The sequence below is a fragment of the Pantherophis guttatus genome, chromosome 15, assembly GCF_059756535.1.
Source record: "Pantherophis guttatus breed Tessera chromosome 15, ASM5975653v1, whole genome shotgun sequence".
In the NCBI taxonomy this organism is placed as follows: domain Eukaryota; kingdom Metazoa; phylum Chordata; class Lepidosauria; order Squamata; family Colubridae; genus Pantherophis; species Pantherophis guttatus.
Genome location: NC_142077.1, coordinates 6,603,005 through 6,630,561, shown reverse-complemented (window position 1 = coordinate 6,630,561; position 27,557 = coordinate 6,603,005). Strand labels below are relative to the sequence as shown.

Here is a 27,557-nt window from a genome sequence, read left to right as displayed (position 1 = left end):
CCTGCTGGATGGGAGTGCACTATAGTCTCTGGGCACCAGTGTTTTTTGTTTGTTTTTTTTCCCGTAAGAGGAGTGGATTTCAACTCCCAGAATTCCCCAGCCAGCAAAGCTTCTGGAGATAAGGAACCATAACAGAAGATCATGGAAGCCAGGAAGCAAAGCGGGCTGGGGAATTCTGGGAGTTGAAGTTCGCCGCCTCTCTTAACGCCCACTGAAATTAAGAGTCCCGGATTGGGAAAATGCAAAGATTTGGGGGAAGGAAACAAGCTTTTTTTTTAATATAGAGACCTCGAAACCCAGGCCTGATTCATCTACAGCTGGTGTCAGGGCCTAGGGACACTCCGCCGAAGAGGGACATATGCGTTTCCCCCCAAGCCACGACGTCTCCTTTTTGCTGGCTGTGTTTGCAAAGGGTGAGCTCCTGGATGTCGTTCTGGTCCAGCAGCCAACTCCAGAGGTTGACGTGGCTCATCCAGCCGGAGAAAGCGTCAGCGAAGACATCCAACATGGCGTTCTTCCTCTTCCCCAGGATAGGCGTCCCGCCGCTCTGGATGATGTAGTTTTTCTGAATGTTCCGGGCGGTGCCCACGGCTCCGTTGACCCATAGGTTGATGGTGCCCGAGCTGGAGACCCAAGTGACGCAGTGGTGGACCCAGTCTTCTGCCCGGCGGTGGAGGTCGAACTGCACAAACTTGCCCCCGATCCACACGCCCACCGCCATGCCGACGCTGATGACCAGCTCGTTCTCGCTCTCGGGAGTGGAGTAGAAGAGAACGGTCTGCCTGCCTTGGTTGCTGTTCTGGACCCAGAAGCAGAGAGTGAAGGTTTTCAGTTGCATGGGCTTCAGAGGGATGATCATCACGTAGCTGGCCGTGTTCTCCAAGGGGAAGTGGAAGGCTTGCAAGCTGGGCTGGTGGTGACCTGAAATAAAACAACCGGACATGGTCAAGGTTGGCTTGGTCCTTGAGCTGGCCGACCGACTGGAAGGAACCAATTTTGTTTATGGCTTCCCCTTGAGTTGATCCTTGGAAGAACTCAGGAGAACCTCATTAAATTGATCCTTGGAAGAACTCAGGAGAACCTCATTAAATTGATCCTTGGAGGAATCCAGGAGAACCTCATTAAATTGATCCTTGGAAGAATTCAGGAGAACCTCATTAAATTGATCCTTGGAAGAATTCAGGAGAACCTCATTAAATTGATCCTTGGAAGAACTCAGGAGAACCTCATTAAATTGATCCTTGGACGAACCCAGGAGAACCTCATTAAATTGATCCTTGGAGGAACCCAGGAGAACCTCATTAATTTGATCCTTGGAAGAACCTAGGAGAACCTCATTAATTTGATCCTTGGAGGAACTCAGGAGAACCTCATTAAATTGATCCTTGGACGAACCCAGGAGAACCTCATTAATTTGATCCTTGGAAGAACTCAGGAGAACCTCATTAAATTGATCCTTGGAAGAACCCAGGAGAACCTCATTAAATTGATCCTTGGAAGAACCTAGGAGAACCTCTTAGTCATAGGTGGTCCTTGAGTTGTCACCTTTAGAGCCCTTCATGGCTTGCAACCAGGCTATCTGAGGGACCGTCTCTGGCCGGTCACATCCACATGACCCACTAGAACAGGGAGGCAAGGAATGTTGGGAGTCCCATCCCCTAAGGAGGTCCACTTGGCGAGACCCAGAAGAAGGACCTTCTCCGTGGTGGCTCCTTCCCTTTGGAACATCATCCCTGCAGAAATTAGACTGGTCTCCGCTCTGGCACTCTTTTTGGAAGGACCTGAAGACATGGTTCTGCCAGCGGACTTGGGGAACCCAGAATGTGAGGGAGCCCATCAAATGGCTTATTTAATCCTGTACTGTCACTGTGTGTGTGTGTGTGTGTGTGTGTGTGTATTTATTGAATTTTGTATTTTTACCGTTTGTAAAGCCGCTTAAGAGTTGCTGGGAGCGAGTAGGCGGCTATATAAATTCTCTAAATAAATAAAGATCTGTGAAATCTCTCCAACCATCTCCACTTCTCCCAACACAATGGGCACGGAGGGAGGGCACGGACAAAGAAGGGGGCAGAAGAGAAGAGATGCTAGGTCAAAGGTGATGGCTAACCTTTTTGCTGTCGCGTGCCAAAAGCGGGGGGAGCGCAGGGGGTCTCTTTCACATGTCCACACCCCCCCGCACGCTCCCCACGCTTTTGACATGCAATGGCACTGTGGCACCCTCCCCAGGCTCCAGGGGCTTTCTAGGAGCCTGGGGAGGGCAAAAACTGCCTTCCCCCTTCTGGAGGCTGGAAACGGCCTATTTCCCGACTTCCGGTGGGCCCGGAAGGCCCGAAAATCAGCTGGCTGACACGCACATGCGTGCTGGAGCTATGGCAACACTCGCGTGCCCACAGATATGGCTCTGCGTGCCACCTGTGGCACATGTGCCATAGGTTCGCCATCACGGTACTAGGTGCTTCCAAGACTCAAAACCGCCTTGCCTCTTGGCTTCCATGGAGCTTCCAGAATCCAGAATTGGTTCTGGGGTCTCCTAGGGTGGCATCCTTAATTTCCCAGCTGGGTTGGGAAAGAAGGCACTTAGGTCAACAAAAGCCAAGAAGGTGTTCCTTACCAGGCTTGCCTATGACATCCAGAAGATACTTCTTTATCTCAAAAAGATGATTCTGTAGTTTATCCAGTTTCCTGGAGATGCTCTCAGGCTGACACCTTCCTAAAATGACAGAGAGTTCTAGTTTTTAGCTCCTTGGTAAACTTTCTCCGTTGTTGTTGTGGTCCGCCAGCAGCCTGCGGAGCTGGCAGTGGAGTCGGACAGTGAGGAGGCTGGGGAGGAACATGGGCCAGTCCTGGAGTCTGGAGAAGGCTCGGACGAGGGCTCTGCGTCAGAGGCAGAGATGGGGCCAGGGCTATCTGGGAGTGATGTGCGGAGTCCGGAGCCTCCAGAGTGGGACAGCAGAGGAACAGGAGGAGCCTGTTCCTAGTGCACACAAGCGCAGAGCTGCCAGAAGGCAAGAACAGTTAAAACGAAAGGGACAACTCGGGAGTAAGGCCTGGAGATGATTGGCCCCTCCCATAAGGCTTAAAAGAGGAGCAAAGGCACGTGGGCCCTTTGCAGGAAAGCAACGTTGTTAATTCTGTTCCCAGTCGGCATCTCTGTTTGATTCTGGACTCCGTGTGGCTTTGCCAAGTAGGTCTTTGGCAGCGTGTCAAGGGAGATAAAGGTGGGCGATTATCCCGAAGGACTTTTTGCAACTAATTGGGACTCAGCTGTGAATGAACGTAATTCACAGCTGTTGCAATAAAAGAGGTTTTGGGGACTAGTGTGTTTTAAAGCCTAAGTCACAACAGTTGTATTAATGACCCACCCAATCTAATGCAGAGACGACCCAAGGAAATTAGGGGTGGAACGATGAAAAGAAAACTAGAGCACTTTTCACTCTCAGTTCCTTTGGACCAACTGAGCTCACACCCCCTCTACTGTTTTTAACTAGGCTTTGTGCCACAAACAATTCTCGCCTGGCTCACATATCATACTAAGCCCATAAATCATGGTTTTACTAAGGACACACACCCACAAAAAATTGTACCCAGATGTTACATTGATTGATTAATGATGAATTGTTCGTTTAAAAATAAAAATAATTTTTTTTTCTAAAAAAAAAAATGGAAATGAAAAAGATTAAAGAGAAAGTAAAAATACATTTAAGATAAAGATGTAAATAAAAAAGAAATTGTTAGTAAATATATAATGAGAATAAGAATAGAACAGAATAGAATTCTTTATTGGCCAAGTGTGATTGGACACACAAGGAATTTGTCTTTGGTGCATAGGCTCTCAGTGTACATAAAAAGACAAGATACATTCGTCAAGAATCATAAGGTACAACACTTACTGATAGTCATAGTCAATATAAATCTTAAGGATACCAGCAACAAAGTTACAGTCATACAGTCATAAGTGGGAGGAGATGGGTGATAGGAACGATGAGAAGACTAATAGTAATGCAGACTTAGTAACTAGTTTGACAGTTTGATGGCGTTCAGGACAGTTTTTTCCTGAACGCCATCACTCTGCTAAACAAATAATTCCCTCAACACTGTCAAACTATTCACTAAGTCTGCATGACTCTTACTATTAGTCTTCTCATCGTTCCTATCACCCATCTCCTCCCACTTACGACTGTATGAAAGTAGCTTGTTGCTCTATCCTTACGATTTATATTGTTTCCTTGTATGATTCAATTGCTTATTTGTACCCTATGACTATCATTAAGTGTTGTCCCTTACGATTCTTGACGAATGTATCCTGTCTTTTTATGTATACTGAGAGTGTATGCACCAAGACAAATTCCTTGTGTGTCCAATCACACTTGGCCAATAAAGAATTTTAACTTCTATCCATTTTAAGAAGGTGGGGGCCTGAGCAACAGAAAGGGTCTACTCTGGAGGAGAGAGGTGATCAGGGAGGGGTCTACTCCAGAGTAAAAGTCTACTCAGGAGGAGGAGAACCAGAGACTATAATAAAGGTAAAGGTTCCCCTCGCACATATGTGCTAGTCGTTCCTGACTCTAGGGGGCGGTGCTCATCTCCGTTTCAAAGCCGAAGAGGCTGTCCGAACACGTCTCTGTGGTCATGTGGCCGGCATGACTCAACGCCAAAGGCGCATGGAACGCTGTTCCCTTCCCACCAAGGTGGTCCCTATTTTTCTACTTGCATTTTTTTTACGTGCTTTCGAACTGCTAGGTTGGCAGAAGCTGGGACAAGGAACGGGAGCTCACCCCGTTCTGCGGCACCAGGGATTCGAACCGCTGAACTGCCGACCTTTCGATCGACAAGCTCAGCGTCTGAGCCACTGAGCCACCGCGTCCCTTTTTATTAAAGAGACTATAATAAAAGCCCTTAGTTCACATTTTGGTTGAGTTGGGTGGAGTCTTAGAATTGTCTTCCTGGTTCCTGTCTTAAGATCTGAGCCCTGAAGATTATGAGCTGGTCCAATCCATGGTGATTTGCCCATCCTACTTTACATCCTTTTGAGTGGGGGGGGGTCAACTCCTGCAATGTACCTTCGAGCAACTGAGGAGAGAAGGATGCTTTGACTACCCGTTGGTTGAGAGGCTGGATTTGACGGTAATCGTTTCTCAAAGTTTTGTTGTTCCAATCCATCAAGGTGCTTTCCAAAAGTTCGATCTGTAAAGAAGTAAATTTTGGAGCGGGGGAAAAAAATATATTGGAGGAGCCGCAGTATAAGTGGAATATAAAGGTAAAGGTGTCCCTCGCACATCTGTGCTAGCCATTCCCGACTCTAGGGGGCGGTGCTCATCTCCGTTTCAAAGCCGAAGAGCCAGCGCTGTCCGAAGACGTCTCCGTGGTCATGTGGCCGGCATGACTCTCAACGCCAAAGGCGCACGGAATGCTCTTCCCTTCCCACCAAAGGTGGTCCCTATTTTTCTACTTGCATTTTATTTAAGTGCTTTCAAACTGCTAGGTTGGCAGAAGCTGGGACAAGTCACGGGAGCTCCCCCCGTTACGCGGCGCTAAGGATTCGAACCGCCGAACTGCCGACCTTTCGATCGACAAGCTCAATGTCTTAGCCACTGAGACACCGCGTCCCTCTTAAGTGGAATATAGGCTTCCGCTAATAAGTGTGTTCAGCTCAGTCTGAATCCAGCTCTCCTGTCCAAACGGCAGTTAGAACTGATGATGTTACTTAGTTGGGTAATGAAATGTTTGCAAAAAAACCCCAGCCAAGCTTAGAGAGCACCAAGGAGCCCTCCAAACAGTGTTTTGTTTGGATTTTTACAAGGCAAATATAAAGAAGAGAACTGCAGGGGGAAGAGAGAAAAAAAATGATGAACAGAAGCAGGTTTAGAGATATAATAATGATTAATTTTGAATTTAGGAGCCACCCAATTCCAATGGACTCTCACTGAATGTACAAATGAGAAGGATTCACAAAACCATTTTTTTTTTTTTTTTTGCAAAATCAAACACGAATCATCCTTAACGAATTATTCAGATGGTGCTTCTGGAGAGCTGTTTCTATTAAAAATGGGGAGAAAACACCCCAAACGTAAGCCAAATTGGCCAATGCAATTTAAAAAGTGAAGAGCATAGTTTTATAAAACCACCCAAAAAAAAAAGAAAAAAAAAAAAGGATAAGATGCCAATTAAAAAATAACTCAACCTAAAATTGTAGAATTAAAGTCAATGTAAAAGTTTGTCAGGTTATTATTTTTTTAAAAAAACCAGTATATTCAATGGCTGGGAGGGAATCAAAACTGCTTCCTGCCTTTAAAATAATCTTAATCTTTAAAATAAAGATTTCATTTCTTCTTTGGTAAAGTTTCAACCCGTGTTACGTACCTAGCCTGCTAAACAGCTAAAGAAAGCTGTTAGATTAACAGAGGTGGAAGGGATCTTGTAGGTCATCTAGTCCACCCCCCCACCCCCGTCCATACACCATCATAACATGGCTTGTTTATTTTTGGGTGGGTGGGCTGTCTGAACTGAGCAACTGTGGCTTGCAAAGTAGAACCAGGGTCGTTTAAAAGCAATTGTGCAATGTGTTATTGTGTTATTCAGCAAGCCATGGTGTGTTGTGCAATGCGTAGATCCAAACCATGATTGAATGCAGCATCAACCTAAACCATGGTTCAGTGCAATGCAGGGACAGTGTAAGGGAGGAATATTTCTTGCCTGAGTGTAAGACAGCTTGATAGGCGTGTCAAACACCGTCCAGATCACGTTTTCTGTGCATGGAGGCGTGGTCAACGAACCATGATAGCGGTAGAAATTGGAGAGGTTTTCCGGCAACATGGCTAAGATATCCAGGCTATCGAGAGTGGTCGAATACCCTACAAGAGAAAAAACACCCCTCTGCGTACAACGATCTTGTAAAGCAGGCCAGGATCAGATGAAGGAGCACTGAGGGATCTAAATGACCCAATGTTTTAAAAATTGCCTTTAAACTGAGATGTTTGGGAAGACAGGAGAAAAGGAAAGCATCAAGAATGGTGCTTTGGTCTCCCTTTGGAGGCGGGAGATTGGGAATGCTGGGCTTTGTAGTCCCAAGAGAGCCCAGGCTGCATGAAGCGATTTGCGCATCAAGCATTTCTCCCCTGCTGAGTTTTTGCAGTCTGTGTTACAAAATGTGTATTGTCTTAACTAGTTGGTCAGGCAACATATAAACTATCAATATATGTTTGCAGTCAAAAGGTATTATATTGCTCTAAGACTGTATTGCATCATCCTGTATCCTGATTGGCTAAGCTCTGTAGCCAATGTACTTAAGGGGAAGCCTGAATCATGGCTTGTGGACACTACACCATTTTACCTGCTTATTTGCTGTTACTCTCTACATGCTCACTGTTTGATCATTGCTACTTGTTGCTTTCTACTATTTATTGAATGTTTTAATATCGAACTTGTTCCCGTTTGAAACTCAAGAAGAACTGTTTTATTCTGTAATGACTACAACAACTGGTAAGAAAACTTTGTACTTGGAATATCCCTGAATTGATATTTGAACTATCGCCTTATCTGTGTATGACCTGGATTGTTATTGGACGTTGCTTTACTTTTTCCTAAAAGTAAAAAGACTACCACAACTCAGTGTGTCTGTATATTAACTGTAATTAGTCATAAACACTCTCAGCCGTTTTCCATGTGTATACTCAAGGAGTACTCTGCTCAATAACCCATAACATCGGTTATGAGCCGAGAATATCCTTAACAGTCTGTTTTCCCACTTTGCAGGATATATTGCAAATTGCTATTTGGTTAGCCAAAAAGCTGCATTTGTTTATTGATTTCTCCCCCTTCTTTCTAGATGGGGTGCTTAAAACAGGTAGAGAATCTTGCATGGATGGAATTGAGCAGCTTTGGTGGTGCCCTCTGGACTTCATCTCCCATCAGCTCTTGAGCAACGCAGCCAATGGCAAGGAATTGTGGCAGCCGGGAGCATCTGATTGGTGCGTGTGGGGAGAATCTCATTTGCATTTCTGCATCAGCCCAAAAATCCAGGGATGCTTACCTGCATACTTAATTTTGGCCAATTTGGCAATGAAGTCGCTGTAGTAAGCATTCTCAAAGGGGTTGCCCTGAAAAAAAATAAAATTAAAATAATTACATATCTATATTGCTCGACTTCTAATGACAAAGGAAACTGATTTGCCTAATTCATGCACCCCCACCACTAGATGCTGGCTGTTCTTGAAGGAAGAGAAAAAAAAATGGGGTTAAGTTTTGCTTTTTGGGATGGGAGACCACCAGGTGAGCCTTGCAAGTTGAACATCCCAGAAATAATGAGCATCGGGATTGAATTAATCTCAAAGGAGAAGCACACCAATATTTTGCTTCTCTCCTTTCCTCTCCTTTTAATTTAAATGTCCCGATTTGCTTTCAGAAAATTAAAAAATATGTCCAGTCCAGGAGTGAAATCCAGCAGGTTCTGGAGAACCGGTAGCAGAAATTTCGAGTAGTTCGGAGAATTGGCAAATAACACCTCTCACTGGCCCCAGAGTGGGGTGGGAATGGAGATTTTGCAATATCCTTCCCCCAGGAGTGGGGAGGGAATGGGGATTTTGTAGTATCCTTTCCCCAGGAGTGGGAAGGGAATGGGGACTTTGCAGTATCCTTCCCCTGGAGAGGGGTGGGAATGGAGATTTTGCAGTATCCTTCCCCCAGGAGTGGGAAGGGAATGGGGATTTTGCAGTGCCCTTCCCCTGGAGAGGGGTGGGAATGGGGATTTTGCAGTATCCTTCCCCTGTCACACCCACCAAGCCACGCCCACTAACCCACACCATACCCACCAAGCCACGTCCACAGAACTGGTAGTAAAAAAATTGGATTTTGCCACTGATCCAGTCTTTATTTCTCTATTCTTTGCTGCTCCCTAGTGTTAGATTCAGGGTTGTGAACCGAAGTATAATCTTCCCCTCTTTAAAATCTCCGAGAAGGTTTTATTTTTCAATTGAAAAAACTTTATTTTAAACCCTAAACTTGATGTTACACAATGACCCTTCTTAATTTTAAAGCAATTAAAAAAACACAACCCATCTTGATAACAATCCCTGATTGATAAACTAAGCCACAAGGTGGCTTATTAAATGGTGGCTTGGTGGGAGGCTGCAAGCCAGCCGCTCGCTCTTTAAAAACCCCAATTCGAAGGTTGAGCAAACCTGATCCAGCCACATTTAAAACAAGCTGTGATGTGAACCCAATTATAATTGATCAGATTTGGGGAAGAAAGGAAGTAGCTGATCCAGATTGGGAGAGATAGTTTCGTCTGTGTGAGAGGGAGGGAGAGGGAGGGAGGGAGAGAAAGAAGCAAGCCCATCGTTCTGAGCCAGAAGCAAACAGCTGGAAAATTAAGCTGAATTCCCAGCTACCAATTTTTCCAAACTGCACAGACAACAATTTGGACAGCTGCGAAGGAACCAAAACAGTGATTCTTAGCTTTGTCCTGCTGGAGAGATCCTTTTGTTAAGCAGATGTCAGACAGATGTTGGGGAGGGGGGGGAAGGCGATGGGAGACATTGTCTGGGAAATTGCCTCTTGCGCTTCCAATTGTCCTGGGATGTTGGCATGAAAATGACAACCTTGATTTGCAAATCAAAGGGACGCCCTAACAAATCTCCCTTCCAAAGGAGGCCACTTGCTTGCAATGCCAGGAGAAAAAAAATAATTTTTTTTTTAAAAAGTCAAACATATACTGCCGAAACTTTTCCAAGGGGAAAAAATTAAAATGCGCTATAATTGCATTGTGTTGCAAAGTGAGCGTATACCAATGAACACCCTTTATTATAAAAGGTAGTTGCAAAAAGGGTGTTTTCTTTGCTAGACTAGCCACGCCCAGTTCCTGCAACCGTTCATCGTATGTTTGAGCCTCTAGTCCCCTAATCCTCTTTGTTGCTCTTCTCTGCACTTTTTTTAGAGTCTCAACATCTTTTTATAGTGTGGTGACCAAAACTAGATGCAGTATCCGAGGTGTAGTCTTACTAAGGCTTCATAGAGTGGTATGAGTACCTCGCTAATTAAAGAAAAAGAACTGGAGAAGCTCACAAAATATAAAGACCGGCAAATAGAAATAGAACGACTGGGGCAGAAGCAAGCAAAGGTAGGTCCAACTGAACACCGTTCAGAGATCGACAAATTCACCGCCAGTCAATTGCAAAAGGCAGCTTTGCTCGGAACAGCTTACATCCTCCGATGTTCTAACACCGTAAAACAGTGATGGTGAACCTTTTTTTCCCTCGGGTGCCGAAAGCACGCGTCCATGTGCCCACCTCCATAATTAAATGCCCCCCTGTGTTCTGCCTCCCTGTGCATTATCTTTCCGTGCCCCATTTTGGGCCTAGCAGGCCTCCCTGAAGCCTCCGGAGGCCGGAAACAGCCAGACTTCCAGTAGGCCCAGTAGGCCCGTTTTTCGCCCTCCCCAGGCTCCAGGGGCTCTCTTGGGAGCCTGGGGAGGGCGAAAACGGCCTCCCCCCCCGGATGCCCTCCGGAGGCCGGAAACAGCCCGTTTCCAGACTTCCAGTAGGTCCAGTAGGCCCGTTTTTCACCCTCCCCAGGCTCCAGGGGCTCTCTTGGGAGCCTGGGGAGGGCGAAAACGGCCTCCCCCCCCACCGGATGCCCTCTGGAGGCCAAAAACACTCTCCCAGAGCCTCTGCATGAGCCCTATACTTACCTGGCATCCAAAACAGGCCACGTGGAGACTCCTGGGAGGGGACGGGAGACGTGGACGGGGCCAGCCGAAAATCAGCTGGCCGGCACATGTATGCGCACTGAACCTGAGCTAGGGCAACGGCTCACGTGCCCACAGATATGGCTTCGTGTGCCACCTGTGGCACGCGTGCCATAGGTTCGCTATCACGGCGATAAAACATTCACCTCTGCTTATTCCGGGTTCTTGGGAAGGCCTCGATAGGTGGATAAAAATGCCAGATAACCACTAGCTGTGTCTCGAACCATAAACACGAGGAGACATGATGGGATATGTATGTTGGGAGCGATCCTTTGAAGGGTCTTTAATGAACTTGTAGTACCAAGGAGGTGGGACAGAAGTCGACACGCAGCTCTGGCTCTGTGCCACCCAACTTAAAAGCCTCTTACAAGACTCCCGTGGCATAAATGGTGGTACTTACCACAAAAAGAAAAGCGAGAACAGCCAGACCATCGGGTTTATTCTTTGCTTGGTCAAAGCTGGAGTAAGCTGCTGAGTTGTAATGGACAATGTGGAGCTGCGGGGGAAAAAAAAAAAAAGCAAGGGTGAAAAAGTGGCATGGGGGCCCACACGGTGGTGAAGCTCCCCCTCGAAGGCACAAATAGCCTTGGACAACCGATTCTTAGTTCTTCAGCAACAGGCAGTCCTCGCCGACCAATGGGAGCAGGATTTCCGTTACTAAGCAAAGCAGTTGTTAAGTGAGTCCTGTCTGATTTCACAATCTTTTTCACCATGGTTTAGTTGTTAAGCGAATCTCCCATCGACTCCCTCCCTGTTTCCTGTCAAGACCTTTCCTCAGAAACGGTGTCATCAGCGGATTGAAGGATTCTACGCAGGGGTGGGCTGCTGGGGGTTCGCAGGAGTTCAGGAGAAAATTCTAGCTAAGATTCTGTGCAGTTCGGAGAACCCTCAAATCCCACTCCTGGCTGGCCCCGCCCACCCCACCCCGTCCCTCCCAGGAGTCCCCACGCGGCCTGTTTTGGCTGCAGATAAGTGCAGGGTGCGCACGGAGGCTTGGAGAGGGCGAAAAACGGGCCTACAAAAAGTTTGGGAAGGGCCTCCGGAGCCTGGGGAGGCCGTTTTCGCCCTCCCGGAGGCTTGAGAAAAGCCTCTGGAGCCCGGGGAGGGCAGAAACACCCCCCCCCCCATGGTGTAGGAGGCCAACTAGGCCACATCCGCAGAGAACCCCTTGCTAATATTTTTGAAGCCTACTCCCGGATGTCCCTCCCTCCCCTTTTTTTGTTGTCCTCTTCTTTCCTAGGGGGAAACGGAGTGTGACGTACCTCGGCGAGATATCGTAACCCGTCGATCGTGTGTTCAGATCCGCTGTTTTCTTTCCCCGTGCCACCCCAGTGGAGGTGAAGCTGGATTGCTGTGAATTTCCCAGGGAGGCCTTTTATAATCTTCATGGATGAAGGAAGGTGTATGATAACTGGAAAGGGGCACGGAAAGGAGGGAATAAGACTCATGCAGATAGTCCTCGACTTACAACCATTCATTTAGTGGCCGTTCCCAAGTTACAACGGGACTGAAAAAAATGACTTAGGACTTAAGCCGGAAATTTGAGCTTGGACCAAACAAAGAGAGTTTAAGTCCCATGCAAGGAACCAAGTTAACACTGTTTTACTTCTTCTTTTATTTTTCTACTACAAGTAGTCCTTGAATTACACCCGTTCGGTCACCATTTAGTGACCGTTCAAAGTTACAACGGCCCTGAAAAAAGTGAGTTAGGACCGTTTTTTTCACACTTAAAACCTTGGTAGCATCTTTGTGATCGTGTGATCGGAATTCAGACGCTTCGTACTTATGACCGTTGCTGTGTCCCGTCGGATCCCCTTTCGTGACCCATCTGATGAGCAAAGGGGAAGCCTGATTCACTTAACCCCCCTGTTACTGACTTAACGACCGCTGTGATTCGCTTAACAACGGTGTCAAGAAAAATTGTAAAATGGGGCAAAACTCCTTTAACGAATATCTCACTTAAAACGACAGAAATTTGGGGCTCAATGGTGATCCTAAGTTGAGGACTACTTGTATTTCAAACAGATTTCTCATTTTCCTCCCTTCTCACTGACAACCTGCCAGAATAAGAAGAAATGGGTTCAAGTCCCGGCAACATTGAAAGCATTTCTTTTGGCAAAATATACATCCTTTTTAAAATTTTGGAAAAAAATGTCTTTCAATATTTTCTGAACAGGATCAGCTCCCAAGTTAAAGTCAAGGCACAAAAGCAGTTGTCCTTTGCAGGTTGTGACTCTCAGACCACATACACACACACAAAATCAAATCTGCTTACTGAAGCTGCAATTATCCAAATAGTTGTATAATTACAACAGAGCCCGAGTTAAATTGGGGCTGTTAGTTTTGCGGCTTTATCAAGTTTTTGCAGAGTGAGAGGCGGGCAGGAACCCAAAAAACACACAACTACAATAGTAATTCTCATTGGGGCCAAACTTTCTCTTGTGTGAAAAGATCATATACCGGTTGAAAGGCCCGGGTTGAAAAAGTGGCATGGGGGCCCACACGGTGGTGAAGCTCTCCCTCAAAGGCTGATAGCCTTGGATAAGAATTCCTAGTTCTTCAACTATGGGTAGTCCTCAACTTACAACTACAATTGAGCCCAACGTGTCTTTTGCTAAGCAAGGCAGCTGTTAAGTGACTGATGCCCCGCGACCTTTTGTGTCCATTTTTCGGCCGAAGAGGTTATAGAAAAAATGTTTTTAAAAGGAAAAAAAGCCTAAGCTGATCAGGCAAGCCAGCTGGGATCGTCAGAGGCTTTTAAAAGCATTTTTTAATAACCTCTTTAACCGAAGAGGTTGTAGAAAAAATGGTTTTAAAAGTTTTTTTTTTAAAAGTTGGCCACGCCCACTCAGTCATATTACCCCCACCAAACCACGCCCACAGAACCGGTAGTAACAAATTTTACATTTCACCCCTCGTTCAGTGGGATCGCAGAATTCCAAGACCGCAAAATTCACTTTGGGACTTTAGATTTGAACCCGCAGCCTTGGAATTTCTTAGCAGCCTCTTATCCGTCCTTTCTCTCTGTCCGGTTAAATATTTTCCGCACCAAAGGCCCACTCAACCCTCTTTCTCTCCCTCTCCTTTTCAAGTTTGCTTCTGAAAATAAAGCATTCCTGGTTTTCGAGTATATCAGCAAGTTAAAAATACGGGGCACTGGGTATTTTGTAATTGTTCCAAATTCTAGCAATATCGCCATTCATCCGTAATGTTGGATCTGTGCTTTTGTTGTTATTTTCTCTCTCTCTCTCTCTCTTTTTTTTTTTTTTTTAATGCCTCGTGCATTTGTTCAAACCGTCCGTCCCGTCCTCTGTTGTTTTTGGCGTGCCCACCGGTGGATTGAGGAAATCAGCACAAAATTAGCCAAATAGAATGTGGAAGGGCATAAAGAAAATGATGACGGTGACAAAAAAAAAAAAAAAAATGAGAATGGATCACGACAGGAGCCGCGTGCAATTAAAAAAAAAAAAGCGAACGGCCCGACTTCGTTCGCAAATAACGTTCTGCTGATTTTCTTTTAACGGGGCCTTCTGATAAACCTAGAATGCTTCCTGTGGGGGGGGGGAGTCGGGTTTAAAAACGGGTTTGCACCCCGATTTTAATCCTGTTGAAAAAGGGGACTCTCTCTCTCTCTTAGCTGCCTTTGCGCAGCCCGATTTGAATCCCGTTTAAAACGGGGCTCTGTTTTAAGCGGCCTTTGTCACCCCAATTTTTAATCCTGTTGAAAAAGGGGACTCTCTCTCTCTCTCAGCTGCCTTTGCGTACGCTCACATTGATGAGCCTGTAGCGAAGGTAAGTGAATTCCGTCACTAAATGAGCGGTGGGAAGTCAGGAATTGCATGTAACGGTTGCAAACTGGCTTACCAAAGATATGTCTTTTGCAAGTCTAAAAACACATTAGCGTTTTGCAGGGCGGAAAGCGCATTGCATAGGGCAGGGGGCCAGCACCGAGAAGTCCCCGTCACCCATTAAGGTTCTCTGCAGTGACCCTAATCTGGAAATTTCATCCCTTCCAACTCCAAAGACAGACTGGTGCCAACTCCGATACCCTCTCATCTAGCTGGACTGAAACCACAAGCTTTGGAGAGCTAAGGCTGTGTAATATTGTGGGTTGCCTCACAGACTTTAATCGACCGCCAGCTCTTATTTATTCAGGTTTTATTGCCTCTGATTGCTGCCTTTCGGCTTCTGATTCTTGCAAGCTCAGGCCACTGCAAGATTTGAAGGCGTATTTAAAGAAATAAATCCTGTGGCTGCCCACCGCAAAAAATTGAGTAGTTCGTAGAACCGGTAAATACCACCTTTGACTGGCCCCGCCGCCATCTATTCTCTGCCTCCTGAGTCCCAGGTGAACGGGACGAAATGGGGATTTTGCAGTATCCTTCCCCAGGAGTGGGGAGGGAATGGGGATTTTGCAGTATCCCTTCCCCAGGAGTGGGGAGGGAATGGGGATTTTTGCAGTATCCTTCCCCCAGGAGTGGGGAGGGAATGGGGATTTTGCAGTATCCTTCCCCCAGGAGTGGGAAAGGAATGGGGATTTTGCAGTATTCTTTCCCCAGGAGTGGGGAGGGAATGGGGATTTTGCGGTATCCTTTCCTCAGGAGTGGGAAGGGAATGGGGATTTTGCAGTATCCTTTCCTCAGGAGTGGGGAGGGAACGTGGATTTTGCAGTATCCTTTCCCCTGGAGTGGGAAGGGAATGGGGATTTTGCAGTATCCTTTCCTCAGGAGTGGGAAGGGAATGGGGATATTGCAGTATCCTTTCCCCTGGAGTGGGAAGGGAATGGGGATTTTGCAGTATTTTTTCCTCAGGAGTGGGAAGGGAATGGGGATTTTGCAGTATCCTTCCCCCAGGAGTGGGGAGGGAATGGGGATTTTGCGGTATCCTTTCCTCAGGAGTGGGGAGGTAATGGAGATTTTGCAGTATCCTTCCCCTGCCACGCCCACCAAGACATGCCACGCCCACCAAGCCATGCCATGCCCACCAAGCCACGCCCACAGAACCGGTAGTTAAAACATTTTTGAATCCCACCACTGATATATATATATATATTTAAAAAGATAGTGATCTTAGGGCCTACGTTAAGTTTTAGGGAAATTTATTTTATTTATTTATTTATTCATTTATTTTCAATTTATATACCGCCCTTCTCCCTGAGGACTCAGGGCGGTGCACAGCCAGAATTAAAAACATGAAATACAAATATTAAAAACAATTAAAATCGATATAAATTTGGCCCAAAATTTAAAAAAAACCACAAACCAATTAAACATTTAAAAATCTTAAAAAAATTTCTTCCTAAGCCAGCCCGGCTTGCTGGGAAAAGTGGGTTTTAAGGGCACGGCGGAAGGCACCGAGGTCTTGGATTCTCCTTATCTCTGGGGGTAGCTGATTCCAGAGGGCCGGGGCCCCCACAGAGAAGGCTCTCCCCCTGGGGGTCACCAGCCTGCATTGTTTGGCTGATGGCACCCCGAGGAAGCCCTCTCTGTGGGAGCGCACGGGTCGGTGGGAGGCCGTCGGTAGCAGCAGGCGGTCTCGAAGATAGCTAGGCCCGATGCCATGGAAAGAAGTTATTCTGCTGTTTAAACTGATTTTCTGGATGTGGGCAAGAAACGAATCCCGTGTTACAGAGGGAGATGCTCACAATGGGACCTTGTGGAGGTCTTCTAGTCTAACCCTCCAGCTCGGGCAGGAGTACCTTATACCATTCTGTCTAGTCTCTTCTTAAAAACTTCCAGTGTTGGAGCATTCGCAACTTCTGGTGGCAAGCTGTTCCACCGGTTAATTGTTCTCACTGTCAGGAAATGTCTCCTTAGTTCTAAGTTGCTTCTCTCCTTGATTGGTTTCCACCCATTGCTTCTCGTTCTGCCCTCAGGGGCTTTGGAGAATAGCTTGACTCCCTCTTTTTTGTGGCATATTGGAAGACTGCTATCATGTCACCCTCTAGTCCAGTGATGGCGAACCTTTTTTTCCTCAGGTGCCGAAAGCACGCGTGCATGTGTCCACCTCCATAATGAAACGCCCTCCCTGTGTCACACACACACCCCTGCGCATGCGCGCATGGTCCCCCCTGTGCCCCATTTTGGGCCTAGCAGGTCTCCCTGAAGCCTCCGGAGGCCGAAATCAGCCCGTTTTTTGCAGACTTCCGGTAGGCCCAGTAGGCCCGTTTTTCGCCCTCCCCAGGCTCCAGGGGCTTTCTTGGAGCCTGGGGAGGGCAAAAACAGCCTCCCTCCCCACCGGATGCCCTCCAAAGGCCGAAAACGCCCTCCCAGAGTCTCCGCACGAGCCCTATACTTACCTGGCATCCAAAACAGGCCCTGTGGAGACTCCTGGGAGTTGAGGGAAGGCGTAGACAGGGCCAGCCGAAAATCAGCTGGCCGGCACACGTTTGCGCACTGAAGCTGAGCTAGGGCAACGCGTGCCCACAGATATGGCTTTGTGTGCCATCTGTGGCACGCGTGCCATTGGTTCGCCATCACGGCGATAGTCCTTTCATTTCTCTAGGCTAGACTTACCCCATTTCTGCAACTGTTCTTCGTATGTTTTAGCCTCCAGCCCCCTAATCATCTTTGTTGCTCTTCTCAAGCTTTATTTATTTATTTTTTTTAAAGCTAGAAATACCACCCTTGCAAGTTTGCAAGATCTTTAATCACCAGATTTCTGGATCAGAAGTCTAGGATTTTGCTTCCCCCACTCCCCCCCGGCCCCCCAGTTATATTCACCTGAATGGCCGTTGTTCATCATTTTGAATGCATCACGGCGGTAGCCATAACCCTCCAGCTGCAGCGGTTCCAAGTCTGAATTAAATCTGACTTTTGACCTCTGGATATTGATGGGGGATTGCATTTTCCCCAGGCAGTGTTCGTAGTAGGTCCCCCATTCGTCTTCACTGTGCTCCTCTTGGGTTGCGGGCCGGAGAGGAAGAGAAAAATGCTGTCAGATAAGGCCAGGAGCCAAAGATTGGTCTTGAGCCCTACAAGCAAACTTTATTTTATTTTATTTTATTGATTTATTAAATTTATATACCGCCCTACTCCCGAAGGACTCAGAGTGGGACAACTTCCACCTTTACAACTTCCAGATTGCCTGGAAGGTTAGTTAGTTAGTTAGAAAGGAGCGGGGTTGGTTTATTTATTTATTTATTTTTCTTCTACTTATATGCCGCCCTTCTCCCAAAGGACTCGGGGCGGCTCACAGAAATTAAAGCGATGAAAACGCTAAAAATAGCTACTAAAAACAATCAATTAAAATCTCCCGATTAAAAATCACCCATCAGATCAGCAAATTTGTTGGAAAAGCCATATCTTCAGATCCCGGCGGAAAGAGCGGAGGTCGGGGGCCGTCCGGAGCCCCGTGGGTAACCCATTCCAGAGGGTCGGTGCGCCCACAGAGAACGCCCTCATCCTGGGCGCCACCCGCTGACATTGTCTGGCCGATGGCACCCGGAGGAGGGCAGTCCTATGTGAGCGCACTGGGCGGTAGGAGGCAGGCAGAGAAATCCCTAGAAATTAATTTGCAGAAATCCTGCAGAAATTTGGAGTTAATTTCTAGGGATTCCCTGTAAACCAGAGAGAAGGGAGGATTGTCAGATTACCAAAAGCTCCTTCTTGGCTTCAATAAACTTTTTTTAGACTTGAAATAATCCTTCAGCCTCTTAAGTGCTCCCTTTGGCCCACTTTCCAAGTTTCTCAGCTCTGTTTGCGATCAATCCAAAAATCATTCTTGGCTCTCTCCCTAAATTTTAGGGTAGCTTCTTCGCCATTAGGAGTAAGAGGTATCGATCCATCCTTATTAGAGGACATCAACGTAGGAGGAAAGTTACGGGAACAAAATATCTCCAAGGAGCCTCTCCGAGGAAATATTTTTTTCTCCTCTCAAAGAGTTTCTCCTTGGGATTTTTAAATCATCCTTGTCATGTTTGCCAACTACATGGCTCAGTGGCTAAGATGCTGAGCTTGTCGATCAGAAAGGTTGGCAGTTCGACGGTTCAAATCCCTATCACAGGTCTCTTGTGTGAGCAAGGGATTGGACTAGATGACCTCCAAGCTCCCTTCCACCTCTGTTACTGTTAATTTAGTTTAATTTTTTTTAAAAAAAAATTAATTTAATCATCATCTTCATCATCGTCAACTTGGCACCATGTCCAAGAATTCTTGGCACCATGTCCAAGAATTTTACAAAACGCATCAAGAAATTGCAGCTTCCTGCAATAACACCAGTGGAACTGCAAACAACTGTGCTACTTGGAACATCGTACATCTTAAGAAGGTACTTGGTTGATCCCTAGGACACTGGTAGCAACCCCTATCAACCATTAGCACCAGTCAATGGTATTTGTGATGCATTTTTAAATGATCGGTTGATTGAGTTTCATGTTTAATGAATAAAAGAGATAATAATAATAATTAAAAATTAAAAATTAAAAATATTAAAATTGAAGTTGAGCAACTGTGGAAAAAGAAATCGTGTGTTGTCCCGATTGTAATTGGAGCCCTCGGAGCAATACCCAAAGGGCTACCCCTCTATTTAGAAATTCTAAATTTGCCGGACTTGAACATTTTGACTCAACAAAAAACCACCTTACTCGGAACAGCTTACATCCTCCGACGATACCTTAACAGTTCCTAGGTCCTTGGTTAGGACTCGAGCTGCTGAGCTATTAACCAGCCTCAAAGGCTGTGAATCTCACTAAAGATTAAATAATAATAATAATAATAATAATAATAATAACAACAACAACAACAACAACAATAATAATAATAATAATAATAATAATAATAATAATAATAATAATAATAAAAAACTAATGTTCGACTAGTGATTTGTGATACGAAATCCAGCATGGTTATCTCGTTTGCTGTGTATACTGTCATTTTTGTGTATATAATAATAATAATAATAATAAAAAATCAGAAGCAGGTTTAACCTCCTTCCCTATTAATGTCCCAGACTAGGCAGGCATCAACTTTTGGCTGGCATTATGCATGGCACAGAGGGAATGCCCACAGCAGAAAGAACAAAGATTTATCGTATTTTCCTCGGTTTCTCCCTCTTAAAAAAAAAGGAGCAACGTTGCAAAATATCATTTATTTTGTTTTGAATTTGACGGATCGGGAGAGACAGGAAGACTAAACGAAAAGCCGGCCAGCACAAGCTCACCTATTTTTGAGTTTCTGCTCGATTGGGAATTTCTATCCAAATTTTTTTTCCCCCCACACTCCTTTTGTTTCAAAAAAACAAACAAAAAACGACATCTCCACCGCGGGAGGCCTGCCAAGAATTTGGGCGTCCGAAGAGGATTTCAAAATTAATCCTAAAGCAGCCGTCTCTGGGACGTTGGGAGATGTTAAGAAAAGTTTAATGGGGGCTGGATGGGTGGGTAGAGGGAGGAAATTTACCTGATTTGAAAGGGCTGCAAATGGCATGAAGGTGATTTGATTTTAAAGCCGGAGGGGTCTGTGCTGCAGGTTGGCAGATGTTTTGGGGATGTGCACAGGTGAGCTAAGCAGATGCCAAAACACATCTGTAGGCGTTTTTCCCCCTCCATCCTTTAAACTGGTCCACTCCAGATCTGCTGGGCAATTCTTTTTTTTTTTTTTTAATTGAAAAAGTTTTACAATTACATTTTCTCCCCGATTTCCCCCCCCCCAACCCCCCAAACCTCCCTAACCCTCCCTAACCCTCCCCTCCCCCCCGACGTCCTCAAAATGTAATCCAAATCAAAATCCCCTTTTTATAAAACTTGAACCCGTCCACCCCCTCTATATTTTTCACAAAGTTCTATTATTATTCTATCCCTATATAATACTTTCAGTTAAAAGCTATCTGATATTTCCTAGTTTGATATTTATTCTGCACATAATCTATCCACTTTTTCCACTCCCATACATAAGACTCTTGTGAGCGATCTTTTAAATATGCTGAAATCTTCGCCATCTCTGCAAAACTGGCCATCTTCAAAGTCCATGCTGAGCAATTCTTAATTCCTCCCCCGGCTAGGAAAACTGACTCTTAGGACTCTCATAGTGGAGATCTAATGGAATTATTCTTAAATATAATTCTGCACAGTATGAATCTCAGCTCCAGTAACTTAATGTTCGCTCCGATTGTGGACCAACAGAACAGCATGAAGAGTTCACACGTTTTTGTTGTTTGCAAACGGGACCTACAACGCCACAATGTCATTTGACGGGGTGGGCTGGGTGGGTGGGGGCAAGCCCCTAGGTTCCCCCCCCCCAAATGTTCTTCTTAAGCCATGTTTGAATTATGATGGGCCACAATTCCTGCCCGGGATAGTTGGAGTATTATTTCTTATTTGTATCCTGCCTTTATCTTTACAAATAATTCAAGGCAGCAAACATATATCTATCTACGCTTTTTCCCTCCTATTTTCCAATATTTTAATTTTTGTTATCGTGAGGAAATATTGTGTGGTTTCCTCAGAACAACAGCCCTGTGAGGATGAGTTGGTGAGCGAGAGAAAAAGGACTGGCCCAAAGTCACTCAGTTTCTTCCATGCCTAAGGCAGGACTTGAACTCACGGTCTCCCGTTTTCTAGCTAGGTGCCTTAACCACTAGACCAAACAGGCTCTCTAGAGTAACAACTAGGAGTAGCTAGGATTGCACTTCCGGTCTTTTAACCACGTTGCACAATGTTCAACCCTGAAATAAACCACAGTTAAAAGCAAAAGGTGATTCTGCATTCCTTTCCCTCTTTTTTTCCCCCCCCCCTCCTTACCGTGATACGTCCAGTCCACGATTTCGAAGGAGCTCAGGTGTAGAAAGAAGAGTTGGAACACCCAGACGCTAGTCCTCATGATTCGGTGAAATCAAAAACCCCAGATCTGCTGGTTTTTGTCGGATCTCCGAAAAGGTAAATAATAATTTGACTTAAATCCAGCCTCTTTTTTTTTTTTTTCCTCCTGCCGAAATAAGAGCAGATATTCTGTTTTTCTCTTGCTGGGTGAGAAAGTTAATTATATTGCGGATTGGGGATCGACGGCTAAGTTTCTAATAGAGCCAGCAGAAAAGACCACAATACAGTGGTGGAGGCAGGTGGGGATTGTCAGGTGAAACAGGCTGTGGTGGGGTTTGAGCTCGGGTTTTTCTCAGTCGTAGGTAATCGTCCACTGCCTCTGGCTCCTGTGATTGGCTAGGTTAATCAGCATCCTGCAAGCATTAATGTTTTATGTACCTTAAAGTCGATGCTTTATGCCAAGAGGAAGGCAGAGGCCTTCTTAAAGGCCAGTGGGAAGAACTTAGCAAGAATAATTGAGAAATGACACAGATTTTGGAACAAAAAGTAAATTACAGGTAACCCTCGACGCAGGGGTGAAATGCTTTCCTTGAGCCTCCGGGAAAGGCGAAACGACCTCCCCAGGCTCCGGAGGCCCTTCCTGAACTTCAGGTAGGCCCGTTTTTCGCCCTCCCCGAGCCTCTGCGCCAGTGGTGGTATTCAGCTGGTTCTATCCGGTTCAGGTAAACTGGTAGCGGCGGCGGTGGGAGGTTCCGCCCACTCGCCCATCATCCCGTCCCGTTTTCGATGCTCTTGCGCATGCGTGGAGGTGGTGCGTCCGAGCTCACATTTGAGAACCGGTAGTGAAGTGAGTACCACCTCTGCTCCGTGCGCCCCTGCACTTATCTGCATCGAAAACGGGCCACGTGGGGACTCCTGGGAGGGGCGGGGGGGTGGGCGGGGCCAGCCAGGCGTGGGATTTGGGGGTTCTCCGAACTGCACAGAATCTTAGCTAGAGGTTCTCCCGAACCCCTGCGAACTCCCAGCAGCCCACCCCTTTGTCTATTCTTCCCATTAAGAGAGGCCCTCTTTCTCTTCAGGGAATCTGAATTCTCCACTTTGCAGAAGAAAAGAGCCTTGGTAGTACAGTGGTTTAAAGCACCCTGTTATTAACACAGCTGCCTGCAATTACTACGAGTTCAATTCTCACCAGGCTCAAGGTTGACTCAGCCTTCCATCCTTTCTAAGGTAGGTTAAATGAGGACCCAGTTTGTGGGGGCAATAAGCTGACTTTGTATAAATATACAAAAGGATGAAGGCTATTGCTGAGCACATTGTAAGCCGCCCTGAGTCTCCGGAGAAGGGCGGCATATAAATCAAATTAAAAAAAAAAAAAAAAAGTAAACAATTTGAGCCGGAGACCTGAAACACTTGAAAAAAGGTGAATATTCCTTTTGATTGAGCTCAGCTCCCAGGGATTTTTCACAGGCAGGTATCTGCCACATTCATAACAACTAAGAATTATTTCAGAAAAGTATTAATTATTAAGAAAAAAAACTTCTGCTTCATTTATTTCTCAACACAGTGCATTTCCTGGTGGTGTCACATCCACTCCTAAGGGCTGTTTGAAAGATTGGCTGCATGTTCCCAGTTCTTGAAAGGGACAATTTAAGCCAGTATTTTCTCAATCGTGGCAACTTTTAAGGTGTGTGGACTCTGACTTCCCAGAATTCCCCAGCTAGCAAGCTCCCAATGACGCTCAAATTAGCTTGGCCGCCTTGACTTTTCCTCTTCCCTCCTCCGTCGTCGTTCTTTTTGTGCCGTGACTTTTTCGACGCGAAGTTGCAAAAACCGAAGGGAAATTCGGAGGAGTTGGGAAGATCTTAGGCCTCTTAAAAGTTGCCAAGCTTGAGAGACGCAGGTTTTAACCTTCCTGATGGAACTTGGGAGCTTCGATATTCTCCGCTCGGGTCTCCCGGGGCAATCTGGGAGCTGGTCTGAATCGTTGGCATTTTCCCGTTTCAGCAATTTTCAAGGACTATTTACCCAACTGGATTTTGCAGGATTATGAAATGCCTTCTGGGCCTCGGTTTTGATCTCCGTACATTCTGCTGCTTTGCAGAACAAGCCAAAAAAAACCAACAATATCTCCCTCTAGCCGCTGGCGTTTTATGAGCTTTTGGAGAAGATTTCCTTAAAGCCCTTCTTGCAAACCTGATGAGCAGGCATAGGAGACATCCTGACCGCTGACATCGCTCAGCCTGCCTCCAGATGCTACGGGTCATAATCCCCTCTTGTTATGTAACGGCCCCTTTCCCCTCCAGGCTTCAGGGGGTCCTCATTTCCTGAAGGGCTAGCTTTCTAGATGCCAAGTTGGATAACTTTACTTTCTTGGGGAGAAAACGTTTTCATATTGTTGGCCGAGCAGGGACAAAAATAGCCAGAGAAAGGATTGGAGCCAGGGAAACAGATCCAGAGATGGGTTTTAGCAGGTTCTGACCAGTTCTGGAGAACCGGTAGTGGAAATTCTGAGTAGTTCGGAGAACCGGTAGTAAAAATTCTGACTGGCCCCATCCCCATCTATTCTCTGTCTCCCGAGTCACAGCTGATCGGGAGGAAATGGGGATTTTACAGTATCCTTCCCCTGAAGTGGGGTGGGAATGGAGATTTTACAGTATCCTTCCCCTGGATTGGGGAGGGAATGGAGATTTTACAGTATCCTTACCCTGCCATGCCCACAGAACCGGTAGTAAAATTTTTTGAAACCCACCACTGAACGGGTCCCTTGTCAGTAAGCAGGAATGCTGATTTATCACCTGCTTACCAGGTGCTTAGGAGCCAAGGAAATAACAATCAACAACTTAATAGCCGGCTATCAACACCCCAATTAAAAACTAAAAGCCACGAAGAACAAAAGAACCATATAAATACCCATGCATAGAATAGCCCAGTGCAAGCATTCTGGAGGCAGAGAAAAATGGATTACAGAACGAATCGGAAAGCTTGGAAGAATAAATCTCTGGTCCCAGGGACTGTCCCAGATTGCAAATCTTTAATAGCTTTATTTCTACAGGGTTTGAAGTTCAGCCTATCTGTTGGAATACAATCCTAAATGGACGATAATCCTAATTTGATTGCCCGTCTACATTGGGTAAAAGGCTCAAAGTTCAGGTTGAAAAGTCCAGGCTAACTTTTTTGCAAGAAGACAATCTTGGCCAAGCTACTCAGATCCAAAGTACAGGAGGTTCCTTGATTTAAGACCAGGGATGGGTTTCACATATTGTTGCCATCTATTTAGTGGCTCAATAGGACGGCCACTACCGGTTTTCCCAAACCGGCTGAATACCACCTCTGCTTATAACCACAATTATGACCCAAATTTCCATGGCCAAGCGAGACACTTCCGTGAAATTTGCTCCCTTTTACGACCTTCCTGGCCACCGTTGTTAAGCGGATCCCTTGTGGTTGTTTAGCTACTAATGGTGGTTAACTAAATCTTGATTTTGCTTAGCCAGAAGAGTCACAGAAAGGGATCACGTGATCCCAGGACACAGCAAACGGTCATAAATATGGCTGCAAGCGTCTGAATTTTGATAAGGATGCTGCAATGGTTATGTGAAAAAAATGTCACACTTTTTTCAGCGCCGTTCTAACTTTGAACCGTCCCTAAACAAGTAGTTGTAAGTCAAGGATTTCCTATACTTTGGACCTGAGTAGAGACCAAGTCTTACCAAGCAAAACCCCCTTCCCCTAAGCTCAAATTATGCATTTTTTACCATGTTTCCCCGAAAATAAGACCTCCCCTGATAATAAGCTCAATAATGCGCTAAAATAAATCTGCCCCGAAAATATTTAACCACATGCTATTTCCTCTGATTAGGGTTAGGGAGACAGAGCTGGAAATCGGGTAAGACGGCTCCATGCGCCCCAAAATAATAAGACCTCCCCGAAAATGAAGCCAAGCGCTTATTTCGGGGTTCAAAAAAATATAAGACAGGGTCTTAATTTCGGGGAAACCCGGTAAATATTTTGTTCTGTTTATTTCAATTTAGTGGTGTTGAGGGTCTTAACAGCCTCTTAATCTGCGGGAGTTTCAAAGTTCAAAACCCAGGGGAAACCTCCAAGAAATCAAACCCCAAACGATCCTTGTTTATTCCGATTCAAACCTGCTTTCTAAACTTGGGACATTCCGATTCCTTGCTGTGATGCAAACCGCACCGATCAAACCCCCTAACTTATTTATTTTTTAAAATTCTGCCTTTTGAAAACATCCCTTCGCCAAATGAGAAATAAAACCCAGACTTTTTGCCAATACAGCTGGCAGGTTCAGGAAAAAAAGGGTACAGGAATGCAAAGGAATAATCATAATATTTTCTGGAAGCAGCTTCGTTGCGTAAAAAGCCGCTTTAATTTTTGCTATTTTTAAAATTTTTCCAATGTGTCGCGTGTTGTTTCAAAGACAATGCAGTTTTCATTTGAATATTATAAGAGTTCTGTTGTTGTTTGTTCTCCCTTCCACCTTTGCAAATGCCAGCCAGACGGGTTTTTTTCCCTAGCGATGAACACGATCATTTTTTGGCTGGACAGATGGGAAGGGAGAGGCGGAGGAGGAGACAGAGTAAAAAAATGTTCCATCACAGATCATAAATTATAGATGGTGATTGTTTTAGGGGGCAAAGCTATCGTTTGGTTTCAAGAGCGAAAAGGGCCAACTTGCCAGTGGGATTTCTAAATATTTATGGATTTGGGCAGAAAGAGAGACACGACGCATCAAGCCACATGATGCTTTAGTTCGATCTGGGCTGTGAATGGCACTGTTGTGCCACTGTTATCAGTTAACAGTGTCGCTCACTGTTGTGAGCGATAAACCAAGATTCGCGGCTTGGTGCCCTCGCCCCCCCCCAAAGAGGGGCTCAAGGAAGATTGGGGCCTGAACGGAGGGTCTTTTTCACAATAGAAAAAAAGGATTGAACCAGGGGTGAAATCTAAAATTTCTTACTACTGGTTCTGTGGGCGTGGCTTGGTGGGGGTGTGTGTAATGTGACTGGGTGGGCGTGGCCAACTTTTTTTTTTTTTAAATTTGATTTATATGGCGCCCTTCTCCGGAGACTCAGGGCGGCTTACAATGCGTTAAGCAATAGCCTTCATCCTTTTGTATATATTTATACAAAGTCAGCTTATTGTCCCCACAAACTGGGCCCTCAATTTACCTACCTTAGAAAGGATGGAAGGCTGAGTCAACCTTGAGCCTGGGGAGATTCGAACTTGCAGTCATTGCAGGCAGCTGAATGTTTATAACAGGCTATTAGTCTGCTGCACCACCTTTTAAAAGCATTTTTTCTACAACCTTTTTTAGAAGCCTCTGACGATCAGGCAACTCCGCTGGGATCGTCAGAGGCTTTTAAAAGCATTTTTTGTTTTCTACAACCTCTTCGGCCGAAAAAATGCTTTTAAAAGTAAAAAAAAAACCAGCCTCTGATGATCGCATGGCTCAGCCGCGCATAGGGGCGGGGAGGGCATAGGGATTTTTGCTACCGGTTCTCTGAACCACCCGCCGCTATCGCTACCGGATTGGGCGATCCGGTCTGAACCGGGAGCATTTCACCCCTGGATTGAACTCATGCAAATTCGACAAATATACCGGTAGAAAGCTTCCACTCAAATAGGCACTGAAATTTACATTTGGGAGAAGAAAACAACACGAACCAATTTGGAAGAGGAGCTGAAGATTTGCACAGATTTTGGTGACCCGGGAAAGAACACATTACCACCACGAGACAAATCCCCGTTTAATTATGATGTGTAATACCCTTAAACACAAGGTATACTTACTCGCCGGTCCCGATCCTCTCTTGTTTCGGTGGAATGGCAATGCTCTCTTAAGGTTTTTTAGCTCTTTGTGGACATTTTGCTCCAAATAGGTACGAGGAGGAGGGGGAATCTATGTGGGAGTCAATCAAACATTAAAAAATAATAATAAAGGAATTAAACTGTGGGTCTGGATTGAGTGGTGGACTAAGAGCCATCGAAACCAAACCAGCTGTGGAGTTTTGCCCAGGATGATTGCCAACATTCAGTGTC

The 27,557-nt window shown here is 45.7% G+C and overlaps 1 protein-coding gene across 3 annotated transcripts; it reads right to left on the bottom strand.

The window, feature by feature from the left end:
- Window positions 1-248: 248 nt before the first annotated feature.
- On the bottom strand, window positions 249-27,557 carry CA6 (carbonic anhydrase 6). Of its 3 annotated transcripts, none has more exons than XM_034426417.3 (10): window positions 27,309-27,557; window positions 21,480-21,663; window positions 17,464-17,640; window positions 12,004-12,152; window positions 11,142-11,237; window positions 8,030-8,096; window positions 6,694-6,851; window positions 5,061-5,184; window positions 2,612-2,710; window positions 249-921 (listed from the first exon to the last, which is right to left on the bottom strand). In XM_034426417.3, the coding sequence occupies exons 2-10, from the start codon at window positions 21,556-21,558 to the stop codon at window positions 308-310; spliced, it is 1,563 nt and encodes a 520-aa protein (XP_034282308.2). In that variant the 5' UTR covers window positions 21,559-21,663; window positions 27,309-27,557; the 3' UTR covers window positions 249-307. The 3 variants fall into 3 exon arrangements, with proteins under 3 accessions (XP_034282308.2, XP_087735023.1, XP_060538401.2); XM_087878897.1 differs by having other exon boundaries at window positions 21,480-21,910; window positions 27,309-27,548; XM_060682418.2 differs by lacking the exon at window positions 27,309-27,557 and adding an exon at window positions 23,528-23,649.